The sequence below is a fragment of the Hylaeus anthracinus genome, unplaced genomic scaffold (genome assembly GCF_026225885.1).
Source record: "Hylaeus anthracinus isolate JK02 unplaced genomic scaffold, UHH_iyHylAnth1.0_haploid 11985, whole genome shotgun sequence".
NCBI classification, from domain to species: domain Eukaryota; kingdom Metazoa; phylum Arthropoda; class Insecta; order Hymenoptera; family Colletidae; genus Hylaeus; species Hylaeus anthracinus.
Window position 1 is genome coordinate 5,762,899 of NW_026534333.1, and position 22,002 is coordinate 5,784,900.

At 40.4% G+C, this 22,002-nt stretch overlaps 1 protein-coding gene across 4 annotated transcripts in view; it reads right to left on the bottom strand.

Annotated features, from left to right (window-relative positions):
• Positions 1-22,002, bottom strand: part of LOC128886580 (uncharacterized) — a 279,072-nt gene that overhangs the window by 13,449 nt on the left and 243,621 nt on the right. For all 4 annotated transcript variants that reach the window (XM_054141594.1, XM_054141593.1, XM_054141596.1 and 1 more), the window contains 2 exons: positions 8,878-9,240; positions 541-661 (listed from right to left, as the gene is read on the bottom strand). In XM_054141594.1, the coding sequence (XP_053997569.1) occupies positions 541-661; positions 8,878-9,240 (484 nt within the window). The remainder of the gene's footprint in view (positions 1-540; positions 662-8,877; positions 9,241-22,002) is intronic.

Here is a 22,002-nt window from a genome sequence, read left to right on the forward strand (position 1 = left end):
GAAGGATTTTCTATTGCAAATGAAAATGCCCAATGAAATTACTTCATGCTTGTTTACCTAGAAAAGAAAGTCGAGTAGTTTGTAATAATTTTTAAACCGTTGCTTCTGGCTACATAGGCTGACTGCAAGCTTAAATTAAGCGATGGAAATGTTCAGTAACGTTAACTTTAGATATCTCGTTCTATAAGATGAAAGTCTTAACGAATATGTAAAATAATAACAACACTGTGGTTTCACGGAAGTTTTTCATGCTAAAATCAGACGACTTTTGTTCCCTTTTTCACTCGACGCTTTTAACATTCATTTTTTTTCCTTATCGTGACGTATCTAGGAAAACAATGTCACTACGACGCGTTTTAAAGAGTTCGTTGTGCTTTGCTTAACAAACTACTGTCGTGTCTCATTGAATCGCGCAACGGCATTCCATTCTTTAATAAATAAGCAAGGTTTCGCCTTTATCGCGATTTGAAAATATCAGAAAATTGGGTAGTTTAACCTAGTGCATGCTTGAGGGGTTGGAAAGCTTGCAGGAGTACTTACTCGATGGATATATCGAGGGTAGGTTGTGGATATAGTCCTTCTGCTTTACACGTTATCTCCACTCCATCCTTATCATCTATGGTTTTCTTTCTATACACAAGATCGAATTTCTCCTCCGTTGCTGAAACAAACGGAACACGAGGATCGTTAGAAAATGAAATATAGCTTCTAATACGGATATTTTCGTTGTTTTCGAGGAGGAAGCTTTTCGTTGTAGTCGTCGTAATTAAATCTACGAGTCCATTCACTTCCATAAACCTCTACGCACTTTTTCCCTCGCAATTTCAATCCTCCGGCTTTTATTTCTCTTTTCACAGACGGCTTATTGGCATAAGACAAATTGGCGAATAAATTCGAGTGCACATAGTACGGGCGATAAAGCTTAATGTTCGACAATGATTTCCGGGCTGTTCGTTCGATTCGGACGTAGTCGAAAGCGGGAGAGCTAGGAGGCTATTGTTGTAAAAGCAACTGTGAAATTTTATTCGTCGCACGTTCCACGAGTCTATACCCCGCAGACAATACTCTATTTCGTTGCAATCTGTATTTAGATCTCTTTCACGTGCAACTGTATCTCTAACCATGTGCCATTTAGCGGAGTGGTGTATTTTTGTTCAATAATAAACTAGGTTATACATTCTCCAACGATAAACGACGATCCAACTCTAACGAATAATCTTGTTATCGAATTTTCTTTATCAAATCTTTATCCAGTTTCTCTTCCAACGAACCGAATAATATCGAAAGTGTCTTGAGAGGGACAACAGGGAACTGAAGGCGTACACGAATGTAACAGCCAATGTTTTTTACATTCGTAGCCTTCGAGGGGACTCCCTGACACGTACATTCCATTAGCTTTAAATCGAATCCTTCGCGCACACCTGCTCGTCTTTTATTTTTAACAGTTCGTATCGACGGTCAATTCTAATTTAAAATGGACACTGTCTCGAGCAATTTAACGATGCACTCCTACATATTTGCATACGTTTACGAATAGCACTTTCGTTAAACATGTTCCCGAAGTTTCTTTATCTATTAAATACCATAAGATCGTGCTGAGAAAATGAGAAAATATTGTAAAATAAAAGAAATTATCTTTGTTTGTAACACTTCAAAGTATATTTCGCATATTATTTTGAGTAACAGGACAAGTGGCATGAACTTTTTGAACGGCTTAATACAAACGTTCTTATTTTCTTGAAAAGAATCCGGTTTAAAATTCACTCGAAATCGGATTGTTCCCTCAAACGAGGCCGAAGAGTCAGTCGGTCGATTTCCAGCAAAGTCGTTTGAGAAGGTTATCGCCCAATGATTCCAGATCCGGTCGGCGCAACGAACATTCAATTTTCCTTCGGGCTATTAACAGCGCGGAAAAGGGAGACGTATTTACGAGCGTCCATCGAATCCAGACACGGGATACAAGGACTGAAAGTGGATATTTCGCGGCGGCCACACGTACGGCAATGAAAATAAAAAGGTAATGGTAACGGATACACCGCGTGCTGCCGTTGGAAGACGACGCTGCATTATCGCGATAATGCCGGACGTTTCTCGAGCCAGTTCCCTTGCTCTGTTTCATTGCGCAGTCGGCAACTTTTATTTTCGCGAACGAGAAACCGGACAGCCGCAGCCCGCCGCGGGGGTCATGGTAAATGCGACGGGGAAAATAAATTGCGTACGTGTCACCGTGACAGAAAAGTTCAAATTATATCGTATCCCACCGGCCTTGGCCACGCTCGTGTCGTCGAAAAAGAAAGCCAGGTGTCGAGCCAAAACCTCTTTCGCGGACATGATACGTTCTCGAAAGTGAATTCCAACTTGGAAAATAGCGAGCGACCAGATCTGTTTCAGAATCGTACGAGAATTCGAGGGGTATTCTAGTCTAATTATAAGAGACATATCTGGAAAGTATGTCCTGTATGTGCCAATAGAGAAAATCGAGAAAATCGATTTCGAAAATTCGCGGGCGCGCGTGCTACGGAGAACGACCGGTTAATGCGTTCGTCCATTACTCGTTATTTCTACTTGCGTTAATGTTCGTAAACGTCGACGGTGGTACGATAATATCGGGTTTAACTGGTTCTAAATATGCGCCAGAACCAGTGCTACCATGTTTGTAGTTGAGAGATAGTAACATTGTGAAACGGTAAGTAAGTTTACAAGCGCTGACACAAGTAGAAATAGGGAGTAATGGTCAGACTCGGTAATCGACGTTACGCGTGGTCGACGAATATTTAGTTTTCTGAAGTACTGCGAATTTGAAATGTACACGAATTCACAGTGACCCGTTTAAATTGTACATTTCTCCTGTATTTAGCAGTTATAACTTTATTTATTATTCATTCACACGTCTCGGTGTAATTTAATCAGATTTATGTACATTAATGCTTGCTGTAAAGAGACAACGTTCAAATCCCATTTCAACGAATTATTATTACATTAAACTATCATGTATCAATTATGTTATTAAAGAGGAGTAACAGATCCTTCGATGAGGATTATTATTTTTTATCGTATCGATCTAAATCGATTTCTGTCACAACGATAATTAGCAAGCGTTGTACATTACAGTTCATTAATATAAAACTACCGAACTACTAATTAGATAACATTATGTCAATAAATAATAAGTCGGTATGTTTGATCGAATCTCTTGATATTTGTTGATTTAAATCAGCTCGAGTTGCTTATTTCGCAGTGAATTCACGGAAATTTGATAATCCGAATTTCCATTTAATACGAATAATACAGTAGCCGGATAATCCGAATGAATTGTCTTTCAATTAGGCTTGCATTTATTCCGTTGCGCTCCGAAATGTAATCAATTTGGATACTTTGTTCAATGTTGTATCGTACCAAAGAGACCGGGACCGAGTGTTTCACCGCCTCTGTTTACACATCAGTTTATCGTATAATATTTGTACGCGAGGAGGTACATGAAACGTTTATTGAAATTCAGCCAGTTGATATGTATTTAGCGAAACCGAAACATGAATACAAGCTATAAAGACATTTTTCCATAATCGAAACTCGCGTTGCGTATTTCGGTTTCCATCGATGGAAGAGTGGTAGTCTTTTGGTGAAAAATAATTGATACATTAGAACGACAAAGGTTTCGCTTGGTCCGAGTATGGTAAATACAATCTTCCAATGAAAATATCGAGATATTTACGCATTCGGAGCCTACGTCTCCGACTAAGGAAAACAGTTTTAGGTAAAGACGCTGCGTTGAAATTATTTTAAAACTTTCCACTCACTCTCGAAGGAAAGTAATATTGTGGTAGTGTTTACATAGCGGCAGTAGCAGATGGGCCAGCAAATTATTCGAAAGTTATTCCCCAAGACAAACCTTTCCGCGAGAACTTGGAAAATTATGGGCGTACTTGCGAATGCGCCGCTATAGTCGCCATAATTTCGTGCAAATATGGGAAGTTTCACGACAAATACACTAATTAGAAGCATCGATTGAAATTACGCGTGAATTTGGGTCGCATGTGCGGCATTCCATTTTCCTATGAACCAAACTAGCTGAACGCTTAAACTGAACTTTGAATTGAAGGACTCAAGTAAAATATTCTTTATAGATTAAAGCACTCCATAAATGAAATGATGATCTAAAATGTTTTAAAACGTTTCAAGCCGTCTAGATTATGCCGTTTGTCAGCTCAAAATCGTTTTCATAATATCTCCCTACGGTTCGTAAACAATTTGAGAGGAAAATATAATTTTCCGTAGAGGTAAAAATACATTGCTAATTACGAGTTAATGGAGACGGAAAGTCCCAGGGAGAACGGCGTGGTTATTACGTCGGGAAACACTTGAAATCGGAATTTAATCAAATCGGACGCGAATTTGTCTACGGGGAGATATTATGAGTCGACTGAGAATTCAAAAGTGCGAGCACGCTGGAACAGGAAAATGAACGAGGCCGCTTGGGTTTAATGCAATATTAAATTATTGAGGACAGTCCCGACATTCAGCGATCCACCTGTTTTCTCTCGTAATTGTGATCTTACAGGCGCATAGAATGGAAAAAGAGGAATCCATTCGGGGCACGAGGAAACGCGAGTCGCATGCACTACAATGTACTCAGCTCTAATTACACAGTTTTTCAAGGAACCCATGTATTCGTATTCGTTCTGCATTATCGCCGTGGTTCTCTCGACATAATTTGCAGAACTGAAGAGGAGAAGGACGGATAAGCATGAGAAAACTGTAAAAACTTGGAATTAAAACTTTCTAGTGTGGCTTTCATGGCCTATTTAATAGCAATTGTAAGGCGTGCTTTGTTGTTCACAACAAAAATATCCACAGCTATGCACGAACCATTGTTAAGTTTATTATTTAATCTTTCATACCGTTTTGTATTATACTCGACGTGCCATTTACATTTCTGTAGTAATTATGAAATTTAAACAAGGATTATATAGGAACTGGTACTTATAATTGGTAATCGAAGACTGAAAATTCTGCATACATTTTGGTGGATGACAATTGTATAAAATACCTCGATAAAAAACAATCATTTAAGAGTATCTCACAATTGTTAAGCGATAAAAAAATTCACTTTGAAAAACACAGTTTTGTCGTTGGTTTCCGTAGAAAGCAAATACTTTTCTAAAATTTGTAATATGATAAAAGTTTCGAAATCCTCTTTTGTAGGGGTATCAGCGGTGGAAGGTGTACGTTCAACTTTTAAGACGTAACATTTGAGCATTTTAATGTTTTCCTTCGTCGTAATAGAAGCTCGGTTGAAATAGTTTCAACTTGTTTCGTTAAGACAATACAAGTCTTCGGTAATTCTCTGTTACTTCCTTCAAACTCCCATTTCCACGTTGCAGAGAAACTGCGCCTCCGCCAATGCGGATAACAAACCGTTGCCTGGTTATGAAAAGTTTCCTTTCAGATGAACTTCAAACATCCAAGATACGATAGCCGAGATACCTAATTTCGTGAGATTAATATCCTCCGTCGTACGTCTTTTCTCAGCAATGCTTGTAACACTTGACGCTATGAGCTATTCGACTTCGCGAAAACTTGTCTTCGTACTTTGGGCGTTACTTTGCTGGTACTTCATGAAGGAAAAGTTAAAGTTGGAAGGTTAAAGCGTTTTCTCATTCTCGTAAGTAAAGGTTAGGTAGGTAAAGGCAGCTTAACCTTAAAATAAATTGTGGAATCGCTTGTGACTCTCGTCGAATTCATATTTTATCGAACGAAAGGGAATAAACTGTATGAGAAGGATAACAAATAATCGAAACTACGCGATAACTAACAAAAGTAGAGAATGATAGATAAGTTACGATAGGAATAATATGGGGCCGTTCAGAGTTTACTCTACCGTGAATCATTCATAAATAATACATATTTATGCGATTATCCCATCGGATGATTTACGGTTGGCTGATCGCCGAATGACCCAAAATTATTAACTCATGCGCAAGAGATTATGTTTAACGATGATTATCCAGGTCCGTTAATTCCAAACTATAAAACTACTGGCGACCCTGATCCTGCGTCCGCTCTACTTGTTGCTCGGCAATAAAAAGTCATCTCGTTTAAACCTCGACTCCTATAATGTTTTAATTTTCAAAGCAAGATTGGAAGCAGCGTTTGACCAACAACTTTCAAGGAAACCAAACAGACTACTGAAAAGTTGATCGTTTAAAATCAAACAACCCTTGGCCTGGCCAATAAATTTATCCAGTATACAGCCAATAGAGGCGTCGAACGACTACGAGTAATGTTTAACCTTTTCGAGTTAGAATTTTAAATCACCAACCCGACCACATCCATGGCGCTCGGTATTTTTTCCCCAGCGAGTTGTCTATTTGTCGTCAAAATAATCTGTCTTGAATACACGCTGCTCCAACTCCGTTGGCAAATATTTGATGGCCAGCCTGCGGAACGTTTCGCTTTCTTGCATGTCGCTAGCAATAAATCGCTCCTACGGGCATCGATAATTAGTCATCCACTTGCTGCGTGAGAATGTTTGTCAAAAGCGGCACTTTCACGGTTATCGTTTCGCTTCGAATTAGGGAGATCGTTTTATTCCGTATTGGAGGAAAACTCGGTCGAGTGTGGTCCAATAATTTCGTTACTGACTATAACCGTACTAAAATTTACAGATTATGGACACTGAAACACCACCGTTCGCTTCGTACGAGGATTTTCAACGGATCAATAATGCATATTATATCGATTAACTTCGGCGATGTTGGTAAATGTTGTAAATAAAATTACCGCGGACGTGGCTTTTGCGTAATGCTATTATCGCGTTATATCGTTTAAATATCTCTTGTACAATTTTCGGGTGGACCTCCTCACTTCTTGTTTCTCAAAAACATAATTTCAAGGGGTATACGTACTATTTTTTAAAGTTAACGACAATCGTAACGACACTATTATAAATGCTATTGGAATATCTGCATGAATTTTACTAACCTCACTAACTTTTGAAACAGTAATATTGATCCCAAAGTGTTAATTTGCGAATTTAATTGAAATTTGCAATTTGCGTTTGTTTGATAACCGAACCTAAATAATCTGCGATCCAGAGGTATGGATTTGAGATCATAAATTTAATACTGAAAATCTACTACAGAATTTACACGCGAAACGGCAAATAAAGTTTTCGAATAATTTTAATCGTCAACAGTCGCGAAATCCCATTTTGACTATTCATTTTTCTTCTCAATTTTGCGTTTAATAAATGTCGTTTTTAAATTACATTTCATTTCGAATTATCGATGAAAATATTTGATTAACGTGCACGATACGCCGGGATTGCGACTAAATACATAATTCAGTTCTATATTCAGTTGCAAAAGCGATTCGCGTAAATATCAGCGGCAAAATGTTACGTAATCGATACACAAATTCGATCAATGCTCGTTCACCGAAAATATTTCGATCAAAGATTATTTACCGTGAAAATGAAAAATAAACTAAATACTTCAAACCGATTCGTTTAATTTCCAGTTACACTCGCCTTTCCTGTCCACGCACTCGGTTATTTCTTAATTACATCGACTAATTGCCTCACGTGTAACAAACGTAACATTAATTATATCAACCTAATTAGTGTAGAAAAGCGTGTATGCTTCGATGTTAATTATAAGCGTTGTAAATAATTCAACATCTAACATGACTAAAATTCGAGCCCAGGTAAATAAGCGGTCGTTGCGATCCGATCAATCTGGCGCCTCTGTTTCGTGTCGCGTTGCAATTTCAAGAATTATTTCACGCAACATCATTCTACATCGCGGGACCTCACATCAAACTTGCGTAGGACGTGTAAAAATGTAACATGACTTGACAAATATAGCGCACTTATCGCGTGTTACAAAGCACGCGATATACGCGGACATATTTCTCCGCGGGGGGTGCATAATCGAAATTAAAGTGAACGTAGCGAGACATTTTCCAACCAGCTAGATGTTTCTTCCTATTATTGAAATCGATGATGCGAATCGCCTGCTAAAGTAGGAATCCGGTCCGAATTTTTGAGAAAGTGAAATTTACAAAAAGGAAAGAAAGTTCGTCGCTCGTCGCAGTTAATATTGGACTCGACGAGGGAAGGCGAACAACTACCTTGATTCCTCTATGAAACATTTCAAACTGCTCCTGAAGGAACAATCGATTCTCGGAAGGCACGAGGGCCGTAAGTACTCCCTGACTCGACACTATCGACAATTACGATTTCATATCCCCTAAAGGAGTATTCCTAATCCGTGGATTACGTTGATAATCTCCGTTTAAACTTAATATTTCGTTGCCGAATTGTTGTAGATATTGCAGTCTGAGATCCAATATTCGGCGTTGCGAGTCAGCAAACTAAATGGGAAAAGACAGCACGCGGGTGGATCACTAAGAGTTAAGAACGTAGCTTTAATAAAAACTTCGTCAACGTATTAACGAATAAATATGCATATTAACCCGTTGCAGAAGAGACATCCTAACGCCAAGGGTTAAATGCAGAGACTTTTAGGGAGAAATACAGATTTCTTACGAACAAATACAGAAAAATTTGAAAGTCCCATAGTGTTCGAGTAGAATTCAAAAGATAACGTTTATTTTTCGTACGTGAGAGTAGACAGTAAAGGTTTCAAACGGAAAGGTCTATCAGGAATGAAAATCGAACCGATGTCGCGAGAAAACGCGTTCTGGTTCATCCCAGGAGTCACGGAGAAGATGGCCGAGGCGAAATGCGAAAATAAAATCGTCCCGTCGCGTCCTCGCTAGAAAGGATGATTGCCCGGTAGTCTGTTGGGCATAAATCGGCATAAAGGATCGTAAATCAACAGCGGTTAGGTTGGTCGTAAATAGTGGTATACTTACAATACACAACCATGGAGGCATTGGCAGACCGCTCGTCCGCGAAAGTGGATATGACGCACCTGTAGTCGCCGGTAAGATCGATACCGGGCTTATTCAATTTCATGGCTCGGTACTTGGTGTACGGATCGTCGCTGGCTTCGTACTTCAGGTCGACGTACTTCTCCATGAGCTCGCCGGCCAAAGGATTTCTACCGTATATCCATTGGTAAGCCACTTCGTTGACGTTGAAGAACCATTTCACGACTAATCCCTTGCTAGGCGTGTTCTCGAAATCATAGTCGCAGTCCAGAATCACGTAATCCGCCTCTCCCACCTTCACCCTTTCTGGGACGTTCACGCTCTTGATCACGAGCTGCCAGCATTCTGAAATAGCAAAAAATTTATTCGATTAATTACTTATTCGTTACTCCACTTGAGAATAGAATGTTTGTTAGATTTCGTTACCTCCAGCCGATGCATTTGCAATTTCGAAAAATTTTAGTAAACCAAGGAGATTTTCGAGCTTCAAGATCGACCTCGAATTCTGACGAAATTCGTTTGCAGTCCTTCCAAAGGTAACCATGCACGATTATTTATTAATTGCACATCGCGGATTACATTTTGCTCAACGCTGATACGTAAAGTTATTATGTTAAGACGATGTTTCAAGGTCTGCGCCAGATGTTCCAAACCGAAGTTTGTATAGTGACTATAACTCGGTAGTTGAATCTGTGGCAATGGCTACGAATGGTGGATACGTGGGAGGTAGGCGATCCGTCAAAGAAGTCCAATTCACTGGTGTATGTATTCGCAAGATTACATATTCCGCTGATGGGATCAGTATGTTTTAGACCAGTGTGTTCTACCGAGCAAACATCAGCTGAAAGTTCGTCTATTCAAAATTCTGCGCATGGAGGTTAGATCCTTATTCTAGATAATTACAAAATGATGTCTCTCCAAGCGTGTTTATTAACACTTTCAGACCTGAATTATTTTTTCTTCTCGTACTAATGTAATTTAATCTTTAGGGTATGGAAAAGATAAAAAAAAAATCCTGAATTTTGTGTCCCCAATTATATTTTATAATTATAAAAACGAAAATAAATAATAAACAGAAGCCATTTAAACGCTTTAGCACATGACCGTTGGTGAGAAATAAAAGCTGTCGGGGATCGATTTGTCGGTGTAGCGAGAGCTTTTCTTCTTCGTTTTCTCGGTTTCCATGGAAGGGCCACGGGTAAGGAACAGCAACCGCGAGATGAGAAAGGACGGCGAGAAGTGAGCTCGAATTCGCTACTGATACTCGACGGGGAAACACGGGCCTACGTCTATTTCAAGAGTATCCTCGAGGATTTATAAAGACGAAACTACCGAATCGCGTATTTTAATCCTTTCGTGGTTTAGTTCGCTCAGGGAAACGGCGAGTGCGCTCGAGGGAATTTCCAATTTGGTATCTTGAGAAAACCATATTTGAATATTTCGGGATTTCCCCATTTGAGAAATAAAACGAACAATGTAATGGTTTTTACGGCGATCGAACCTGCAGCCACAAGCTACTGCCAAATAAAAACCAATGCTGGATGAGCCGCCACCATTGACAACGAAAATAAATATTTATGTGAACACGGGCAACGTAACTTCAAATTTAGAAATGTTGACAAATGCATTAGCTTGAATAAAACTGATGTCAACGCGAGGAAAGAAATGTTTACCGACCTAAATATTGATCCCTTTCGTGCAAAGATTCGATACTTTCTTTGAATATTTGTTTAAAAAATACGTTAAGAAAAATTTATATAATCGTGAAAATACTTAACAGAGTAAATAAAAAATATGTTCTAAAATGCATCTTTCATATTTGAAATGTTTTGATAATAGGAAATCCGTGGAGTTCTCGAATGGGAATTTATCGAAAAGTTTCCAAGGCTTTGAATTATTGCAATAGCGGGTCACAAATTATTCTGCTTAACGCTGCACTTCGTAAATTCTCGACATTTAAAAACTCAACGTCCTGAAAGCACGTCACCGAGGTCATTAACTTTCCTCACACTGCACGATATATTACAAACTTTGTGTCAGAAATAAAGTTTTGCAGCGTCATGGGAAAGTGTATATTTCCTGTGTGAAATGAGTTGCTTGCCAAAGAAGACTTCCTTCCAAGCAGAATAATCTTTCAATTTAGTTAATGCTATTATTTATTTCAAAAAGGCTAATAGAATAAACACTCGATCGTGGAACTTGTCCTCGCTACATTTGTTCATTGTCGTGTGATTAAAATGATAACGCGTTATTACCTCGTCAGATTCTCCTATTTTATACACAACACTATAGTTTGAAATTTGATAGTGGCAGAGAAAGTTCCATAATTGTTTTGAATTTTAGGTGTTGAAATTTTAAGTGAGTTTCAGCGATTATTGTACAAATGAATCCATGCATCGCGCTGATAGGAAGCATTGCATAATAAATTACGCGAAATGGAAATTACTGTTTAACAGCCACGGAGAATGTTATTGTGATATTGTTTTAACGAGATAGTTGCGTAATTATTCATCCGTGGATGAATGCTGCCTTGAGTCCCCTGCGATGAATTTCATAGGGACCGGAAGTAATACATATTTTCATCAGCTCCAAGAATAGGGATGCGAAATTGTTTCGACGTGTGCATGGAAACAACGTTGGTAAACTTGTCGAAACTGATGCATAATTGCTAATTGTGAGATCATTTCGCGATGTTTGATATTCCACGTGTATTCGTAGCTAAATTTTTTCAAAACAAACAAGACGCTCGCTAAATTTTTAAACGAAAATTCAATTAGATAATTAAGCAACCCGTTGGCTGCACGTATCAAAACGTAGCGCGGATCTGACAATTTTTCGCGACGAGCGTTATATTCCTCGAAAAATTGTGGGCGTCTGTCAGGCAGTTTAATTAAATTTCTCGACGGTTCTTTTTTCCCCTGACATGCAGTCTAATAAATTCAAATTTTCAACTGAATTCAACGGTTATTCAAACTTTGCTGAATAATTTATTTTACCTGCAACGGAGCGCATGCCACGTACAACGAATGAATACTTAATGATACTTAAAATTTGCATCTTACTTTGGAAATTTCTGAAAGCTGGAGGAAACATTTCTGCACGCTTCTTTGGTTGCCGTATAAAATATGAATTTTAACTATCTGTTGCCGACCATACGGTCTAAATATTAACAAAAGTGGGGTTACCTTTTAAGTTACAAAATATTTCGTATTCGACGACGTCTAATACACCTAGAACAAATTCGTTAAGTCTTCGAGAGCTGCACAGAAGAACAGTTTCAACGACTTCCTAATGCGTTTTGACTTGTGTACATTTCTGATTCCACTTATCGTACTTTTAGCGTTAATTCATAGTATTGCCACATGAATGAAAAAGTTTAAATAAAATACTAATGCTAAGCAAAAGGTGGGGTAGTTTCTGACAGATTATCATGATCGCAGCACAATATACTTGCCCCATTACGAGCAAGAATTATTCATATTATACCGAGGGTAAGCATAGCGGAGGAAAAGAGCAAAGAAATTGATAGTAATAGCTGCTGTAAACGCGCGAGTTTTCGCATTCAGTGCTTGATAATCAAATAACGAAGCAGGATTGATATAAATAGAGGGAACAGGTGAGTGGATCGAGACAGGCGTGACGTGTGAGTGTGGCAAAATTTGAATTCTAAAGTACCAAGAGTGGTAGAGGTGTATGAATATGTATAAGACATCGATAACCATAAAGATGAGAACATGAGAGATAATTGGCGCAGGTAAGTGTCCTAGGGTTATAAAATTGGATAGCAAGGAGCATAATAAACGTCTATTAGATACGAGATGTACACTCTGTTTAGAGACTTAGTACCCAACTTTAAATTTATAGTATTCCAAGCATTTCACCTTTACGATTTAAAAATGACAAATGTTTTCACGAATGGGCAATCACTTCCTGACAAATGGCAACGATAAAAATACCGGTAGCGACAACTCAATAAAGCGAAATAACGCGAGAAGCATACAAAAGGACTTTTCCAATCTCATCAAAGATGCAGGCCAGCGCTTCGAAAGCCACGATGCTGACGTTATTGCAGCGACCGTGAGAAGCCACTTCGTGCCGTCGCAGTAATTACAGAAACAAAAAGCTTGGGGTAGCGAGAGGTGGGGGTGGCAACGGTGATAATTATGAAATATCGTCCCGCGAAAGAAACTCTTTGCTAGAGATGATAAAAAAAAGATATTTCCTTCGTCGTTCCTTCGCTCCTCGCCCCTCTTGCGGGCATTTTTTTGCGGAGCGTAAATACCAGAGGCTGGTCTCTCACTTTTTCGCCCAGCTGGAAAGTTTCCGGGTCGGACAGGTGCGGGTTGGTGTGGGTGGAAAGCTCGTCGCTTTGTCCATGACGAAAGTTCGTTGAAATTTATGGGCCGAGCGCGAGCGCGGCGCGAAAATTTTCACTTTTCATTGGACCAACCGAACTTGCACACAAGAGCTATCTGCCCACTGACAAAAGTTGCGGAGTCCAGCAGCACCGCTACGTGGAAATGTTCAGCATCCCGTTACGGGAGCCGCACGGCATCTGGTGAAATTGTGCATGATCGTGCTCTTCGGCCATTTCCGTTCGGAGCCGAATTTCTATTCTGATCTTGTCCGGCGCAATGCCCTCGATATGCAACTCGGCCTACATTTTTCCCAACGGAGGGCGGAAATGTCTCCGTGATTTCGAAACGGGATGGAGGAACGAAAGGGTTGCAAATGTTAACATCGAATTACGGGCTCGTGGAGGAAACGTGTCGATGACGAGGACGTCCTTTTCGTTTGATCGCATTCACTCGGTACTTGAAACTACGAAACGATGTTTAACTGTATGCGACATTTTACGAATTTTGTTGTAATTCGGAATAACGTGTAACTTTCAATCCCTTTCTGTAGCTGAATGGCAAAGACAAATTTGCCACAACGGAGCAGGAAAGCGTAACGAGGAGCGTCCCTGTAAGTTACGGAGCCATTTTCCCCAGCTAAAGTGGGGTGCAAAAAAGGCGTAACAGACGGAAAAGTTTTTCATGCCGCTATGTACTCGCGAATAGCCGGAAGAAGATAACGAAGTAAGTATAATTATAAAGTATTACGTCAAGTTGCTCCTATTTTCACGGTTCACGCGACTGCGCTTCGCGGGTCAATTTTGACGCGTTTTCGCTTTCTCGCCGCAGACTTTTTCCAAATGCATACCCTCATTCGTTCCGCGCGAGTACGCACATATTTTTCCTGGTCCAACTGGACAGGTCCTCTAACGTAGCTTAAAACTAACAAGGGAAGATCCCTATCTCCGAAAGTTGAACAAATTATGAAACCGTGGAATTGTGCGCAGGGTGTGTTCCTAGTTAGTAGAATATTTTCTGTACTTTAAAAGTCGGCGAAATTGTTCGGGTACAACCCTCTTGGTTATTAAAAATTTAAGAGAACATTGTGGGAGAGGGTTGCTTTAAATTGGAACACTTTGGTCCTTCTCTCGTATCGTAGATTTTCTGCCAAAAGACCGAGAATATTGTTAGTTTCATTATACTGTAGGTATAAAACTGTGTGAATCAGCAGTGACTGTAATATATTTTTTTTGCACAATAGCCAAACGTGACCAAAGAATTTTAAAGCGTAGTTTTCTAATTTTCCAATGCCTGCTTTCTCCGTTGGTCGAAAACTAAAATGTTGCTTTGCTAACTGAAATGAATTTTCATTAATTAGCCGCGGTCGACAATGATTTTTCGAAAGACAGAAGTGGACCAGTGGCGTAAAGGAAATTCCCATGCGTGGCTCACCGCTAAATCGTTTGTAATTTCTGCTTCATGCCGTGGTTGCAAATAAATCCTGACGTGCCGCGGAAGGAATGACGGTAACTTCGTCAACTTTGATTGAGGGACTCGCTGGCCGCGCAGTTTCAAAGGACGAGGCTACGTTTTCCGTGGAGGGTACAAGGGTTTCTGCAAACAGGCCAACACGGTCCAAATCTACGTATCCGCGTGGGAGGAGTTTCCAACGGCCTCGTCGTGCATCGCGGCAAGTTGTTCGGACGGTGATCAAGTTGAAGAGTGTCTCTGCTGTGTACATAACAAATTACCGTCTTTGAACAAGCACAGAGTCGAAGAACACCTGCCGACGAGACTGTTCGTCTTTCATTCGAGATTTCACGACAATAATTTCTGCTTTCGGTTCCTCGTACGCTGTCTTGCTTGTTTCTCTGTCTTGGCGAGCAAGTGAAATAAATTTCAAGAAAGGTGGGTCTTGTGAAAGTGAAATTTTTTTGCGGTTTGGCAAATTTTATGCCATTACAAAAATAAATTTCGCACCCTTCGTATGTCAATACTCGTTCGAAACCCTAACACATTTTGTTTCATAATAGCCGCACATTGTCATTGATGAGTACGTAATTACATTGGTTCCGTTGAAATAGCGCAATAGAATAGTAGCCATGGAATTGCTCGTTTGAGAAGAATCCAATTTCTACGCATTTTCCACGCGATGCAAGGGTGGTCTCCCCGTTGTTGCATTTCATCGATGTCGATGCTCGGCGACGATGATAATAACATCGATGATAGCGGCACGGGTGTTTGTTTAGCCGACAATACAGAAACAATTTCAAGGATAACAAAGGAACGGAATTACATCGTTCAACGGTTGATGGAAGCCGAGATGAGAATAAAGCGAGTGAAGAGTAAATCCCACGCTTCTCGGTACCGAAGCGTCTACGACGCGTAAATTGTTAAAACGTTTAAATGGAAAGCTGAGAAAAAATTCACTCGATCCTCGTAACGCGAACGCGAAATGACAGCGTTCATGTTTCATCGAGTTAAGTTCGTCCTCGTATCCGGTGCGTGGGACGTTTTTAGGCAAATCAGTGTTTGTCAAACTTCATCTCTTTAGAATAAAATGTGTAGCATTGCGTACAAAACAAACATCTACTTTAGGCGAATTTTTCTTTTCGTGTGCTCAACCGTATTATTATGGAGTTTGTTTACACATAGTTCGTCCAACAAAAACAAATGAAATTGACAAAGGCTGCGTACGCGAATAAATTTAAATTTCTTACGTATTTAATTTCAGAAGCGACTAAATTACGTAAAATTAACATAGAGAAGCACTCCACTTTTAGTGTTGAAACGTAAAGTTACGTATTCTGTGTGTTTAACATTCATCGTACGCGCCTCATAAATATGAAATATGAAAATACACATATTTAAAATATAAAAACATGGATAACTAATATCGAAGTTGAACAAATTTAAATAAAAATATACCTAATAGACCCAGACGTTGTTTTTCTATTGTCTGTGGAGCTTTACGTGATCCTCTGATTGATCCATGAATATTTCGTTGACCTGCGATAAAAGTATGTTGTCCAACTACGAGAACCAAGATTATTTTTCCGGCAGTGTCGCTGACGCTATACTTTTGGTCAATGCTGTCCGTGACTATATTCTGCGAAGAGAAAAACGTCTCCTGCGCGAGTAGAATTGGGTTAGACATTACACGGTCTTAGCTAAGTTACTCGACCCTATCCACATTCTACTTACAGGAAGTACCACATTCCCCTCATTGCGGAGCTACATCCATTTTCTACAATATTGCGTTAATTCGAGATTGCTGTATTGTTAGTCTGTAAACTGCGAGGAGAACGTAAAAGAATTTCGTATTCCTGTTTCCATCGTTTTTGTATCACTTGTAAGTTACTTTCGAACTAATCAACTCGAAAAACGAAAATTCTACAAAGTTTCGGTAGTAGGATGCTACCAATTTCATTTTTTTGAAAATGATTGATCGTCTCTCGGGTATTCCGAGGCAATGACATTACGTTCTGACACGTAGACGTGATAAAAGAGGAAGGAGGACTCCCTTTAAGCATGCAGTCTGGGGCGAGCACGTAACGACTAATGCTTCTGGCGAGATGAAGTATAAGCTCGCTTTACAAGGCTTCCGATAAACGAGTTTCTTCTGCTCTGTTTACCACCACCGTGTTACACGGGTTGCACGAAGCCTGGCGTTTCACCCGGAACGATAACTTTGAACTCCGTGACGATCTTCTCCGCGATCACGAAACTGAGCGCAATCGTGACTTTAATGCGAACGCTCCTGTAATTTCTGATCTTCGTGGTAGCGACATTAACGTCGAATCGACGTCGCGGATCTCGCGAGAAATTATCGTCACAATCGGACTAGCCATCGATTGGCGCGGAGGCAATCGCTGATAGAAATTGGCTGACGACCGCTCGACGCAATGTTCATCTCGTTCAGACGAATTGCCACGTTATGGACCATCTAGATTCAAAGGAGGAGTCTGTGATTCTCGGAAAATACTGCCATTTCAACAGTGCATTTCTCACAGGTGCCACCTTTGCCGAAGGTGTAGATTACAAAGGGTTTTAAGAAGTAAACTTTATTTTCATTTAACACTAAACCTACCGACAGTCGCTTGTAACTATGTCTACTATGATGGGACAGATAACTACTTTTAAAGACATTTGCATATAAAATACCATTTGTATTTTATCGCAGCGTACATACATATTTCGTCGAAATGAAATACTCCCGTACCATTGTCCAAAAATTTCTCCGAAGAATTTTCTACAAAATATGAGGTTATTTCGTTAAACTATTCACGAACGTTACTTCTGTTACCGTGGCATTGCTTGGTATTCCACTTGCAGCTGCTTTTAAAACGTCTTTCATGTTTCCTTTTGAGTAAACCAATCTTCTTTGCATACTTGCTCGCAGGACGTACAAGTGCCAATTACCGTCGTAAAGTTACCCGGTAAACCTCGGTTATTTTGTAGTTCGAATAACAATATTTGTATTTAAAATTCGAAAACAAAATCACTCCTCGAATCGATTTCTAATTATTCCGACTTGAGAGCACGTTCGAATCTAACTCGTTAGCAACAAGTCGTAATAACCAACCATATAATCTGGACATGCCAAAATGACTCACTCGAGAAATTTGAATATCAGCCCTCCGATCATGTGCGACACCTGCAACTCAAGCCTATCATTGAATCATATAATTACCTGGTGTCGGAAACACGCTCGAGGAAGAAGTAGTTACGACATGAAGAACTACCTCGCTCGAATCGCCCATGAATTATAGGAATAATTTAGTTAATAACTTGGTGTTACATATTTGCGAAAAAAAAAAAAACGTTAGATTATAATTTGAAAGTTTCATTTCCTCTGGTTCGAGACCTTCGGATCAATAGATTACAGTTTCTGTAGTTCCTCTTAAAGTTTCCGCGACAACCACCGCGTACAATTCTTCTACGGAGAAGAAACGCCACCCACGCAAACCATGCTTGACGAAAGAAATATCGAATCACGTAACGGATAAGCTAATTACAAGCGATATGGGGATCGCGTAGTCTCCGAGCGTCGTCGATAAAAAGATATTCGTTCGCCCGAGGGGGTTGGGATGCGCTAACGATAACTGTTCACGATTTCCTGGAAACATCGCGATGTACCGGTTTTCCTCGTATCTCGACCCACGTTCTCCGACTGCGTAGACAGTTTTCGCTAGATCACAATCACGATACCGTCCTCAATTATGATAAATTGCATATAATTATGTCGACGGCCCCCGGCACGCTTCGCCGCGAACGTAGCTTGGGGGACGGAGGGGGCAGGCTAGCGCGTGGTAGTTTGTCTGGCTGATAAAAGGGTAGACGAAGGAAGGTAGACACGGGAATGAACGATTTGCATGCTACCAACTTAATCAACACCCACACCTTATGAACGATCCTTTACCACCATCTACGCGAGGGCAAGGTCTCTTCGAACAGCCGCTATCGCGATACGAAAAATGGTCGAGTGTCATGCTCGCCAATATTTTACTCGACCTGGCCCCGGTTATGGCGATAATCTCGAGCTTGCATCACTCTCCGAAACAAAGCGTCCGGATGTTTAGTAACGACCACCGTTGTCTGGCTGGGTGTTCCGTGAGACGTTCTTTATCACGGGTGCGCGCGTGTGAGGGCCGTCGAGCATTTAGATGATGCTCCCCGTACGACCAGAGAGCTACAGTTACAAGTGAAAGCCAACTATTTTCCGCGAGAAGAATGGAATTCCTGGAAGTGCGAGCGTCGTTCTTCCCTTTTGTTGTCGGAGCTAGTGGGTTTTAGGTAATTCGGATGTTTACATTTGAATAACAAGACATGGCCGTGTTGTTCGGAACAATTGGAAATGAATTGTGATCGCGGGAAAGCTTGGACCCGCTAATTTATCTATTCGCCTATTCCACGGAAAACTCGTTAACGTTGTTTCGCATTCCGGCGTAACGCGACGTCTAAATGCGTCGAGGTCGATTTCTCCGAGCTGAAGTCGCCGCGAAGAGGTCCACCAAACTTCGATAAATTTGGAACGCAACTCCGTTTCTCGTGAATGGTACGAAACTGGACTCGCATCTAACATCAAAGCATATTATTGATGCTCGTTTGCAATTTCATCTAGTATCACGACGGGAGACACTCACACATACATACAGAGAGAAGGAGAGAACCGGTGGAAACACAGAACTCTGTGATTAGAGGGGCTTCGCAGTTACATTCACCCTTGTTCCACAGGGTCTTGAGCATCTTCTACAAACTGCGAATACATAAGTAAGGAGCACGTTATTTCCCAAGACTGAATGATTAGAACGGTACGTGATTGCGGGTCCTCGGAGGCAACCTCGGCGATAAAAGCTATGGAAGCTGAGAGACTCTGGAGCCTGCCATCCTCGACGTCAAAGCGGATAGTCACACGCGATCTAGAATTTTTTGCAGGCTACCACGCGAAAAATGTTCCACCGAGGTTGCGATGTCGAGGACAGCGGATTCTTGGAGCGTTTGAAACGGCTCACGGATCGTTAGGTGCAAGGATAGCCAACGTGGAATTATTAAAAAATCTAGGAATTAGCGAGACACAGGTTATAAGTCTGTGACCTAATAAATATTCGTATCCTCTATATCTATTGAAGAAGTTTGACTAAATTAAATAATGGTTCCGAAATTACCAAATGAATTTTTCTTATCTATTCATATAAATATGGATATGAATAAGCTTATACTTCGATTTCTTTAATCATTTCAGTTCAAAAAAGCTTCAAGTAAATTCATTACGCAATCGTCAAATAGTAACCATTATTTTTTCCATCGGACGCTCATCGGATATTCAAGCTCTACCAAACTCTGAAATCCAACCGAACTCACTTTCAATTTCAACAAAATTCTCGTGTTCGTCGGACCGGAGTGAAACTCACGCGATATAAATAAAACGAAATGACGTTTCCGTCGCACACCTCTGAGAAGATTTACGTCACGGCTATTGACAGTGGATTTCGCGTTATTTCGACCTGATTCCTTCGAGGTTCACTTTCCATTTTCACGCAGAGGAAAAATGAGATTCCGGATCAAGGTGCTCGTAATTACGAGCTACAGCTTTACGCGCGACGCGAGATTGTGCGGGGAAATCAAGCTTTAAATCACCTGACACATAAAGATGACAATAGCTGTACTTTATCCGGGGTCGACAAAATATTCACACGGGCGAACCATCACGAACTGCAAAGCTCGCCCTTTCACGCAACTTTTTCTTTTATTTCTCTCCCTTCAAAGCCATCGCTTCACGGGATATGCATGTGTACTTCGAGGAGAGGATATTTTTCATGTAAAGCATTCAGGTTAGTTCGGCGCGAAACCCCGGATCGTGTAGAAACCGAGCTATTTTTCAAGAATGGCTCGCAGAAAAACCGCGACGCTTACAAGTGAATCTTTTCACGCTTCCCGGTATTTGATGCACGAAATTTTTGCAGCGATCGATGTATCGCGACAGTCACAAAATGGAGGACGCTTTGCGAAAGATGGATTACGCTCAACAGTTTCTTAGAACACTCGAGCACTCCATTAGAGTTTATGCGTGTATTTATTCGTAACTTCATCGATCAACACTTTTCGAAATAAAATCAAGTAGAATTGAAATAATAAATAATAAATATCTAAACGAAACAATGAATTCTCTGACAGGGGACGTATTAGACGAACAACTAGAAAGTAGAAAACACCGACTCATCAGAAAAGAAAACATCCTAGCCGAGTTTAAAAAAAAATAATCCTCCCGCAGTTGCGCAAGCCAGATATTAATTCATCGAATGCGTTGCTCGATAACTTCCTTCGACCGTGGAATATCTTTCCATCGTCAATTTTTGTTTGGATCGTCGATATCGGAGTCCGATACTTACGCCCTTCCATTATCCATGGAATTTATAATAGAAATCGCTATCGCACGGCTAGCGACTCGGCTCGTGATTGAAACATACAAAGATTCGACGCAATTTTCCGGAACATCGAGAAACAGGGCCGCGGAGTGGCTTGTTCACCCCTGACGGGAATTTATAAACGTATTTGCATACGCAATTTTCACGCTTAACCTCCTGGAAACGGGATTGAATTTAAGATAATGGCGAGCCGAATATGCATGGATTCTTTTTACTGACCCCAATAATAAATCAGGGAAAGCGGTATTCTAATAACCCGCCCAGCGACTTATCCGTTTTCTGTCTGCTGCCCGTCTGTTTTCTCATTTCGCCAGCCGACGATTTCAACGACACAGCTGTTTCTCATCACTTTTCCAGCAAGGTGAAGAAACAAAGGTGGTAACGGCAATATCTGCTTTCGACAGATCCGATCGTAATTAAGGAGAAAGGTGAGGAAACGAGCTTCCTCTTCGGGAAAACTTTCAGACATTTATCCGCCGAGCATGCCTTCATCGAGATCGAAGCTTTCAAGCGACGCATTGCGACCCTTATCGGTATAGTTAAACAACAATAATTAACCAAACATTCGAACAGTTGATTTTTATAGATGTGACGACTGATTATGTTGTTCGAATACTTTCTTGGGTAATATTATGTAATTACATCGGAAAAAGCCATAATACTTTGGTATTTTTATGGAAATTCTTCACGTCATACATTTTGATAATTAATATATGATGAACGTGCGAACATTCCGAACGAATTTGACAAGATCATTAAGTAATGCACGTACGATGGATCGTATGAATTTCAATAGAGGATTTCGCGTTATAATTTAGCTGGAATGTGAAACGAAGCCTTCC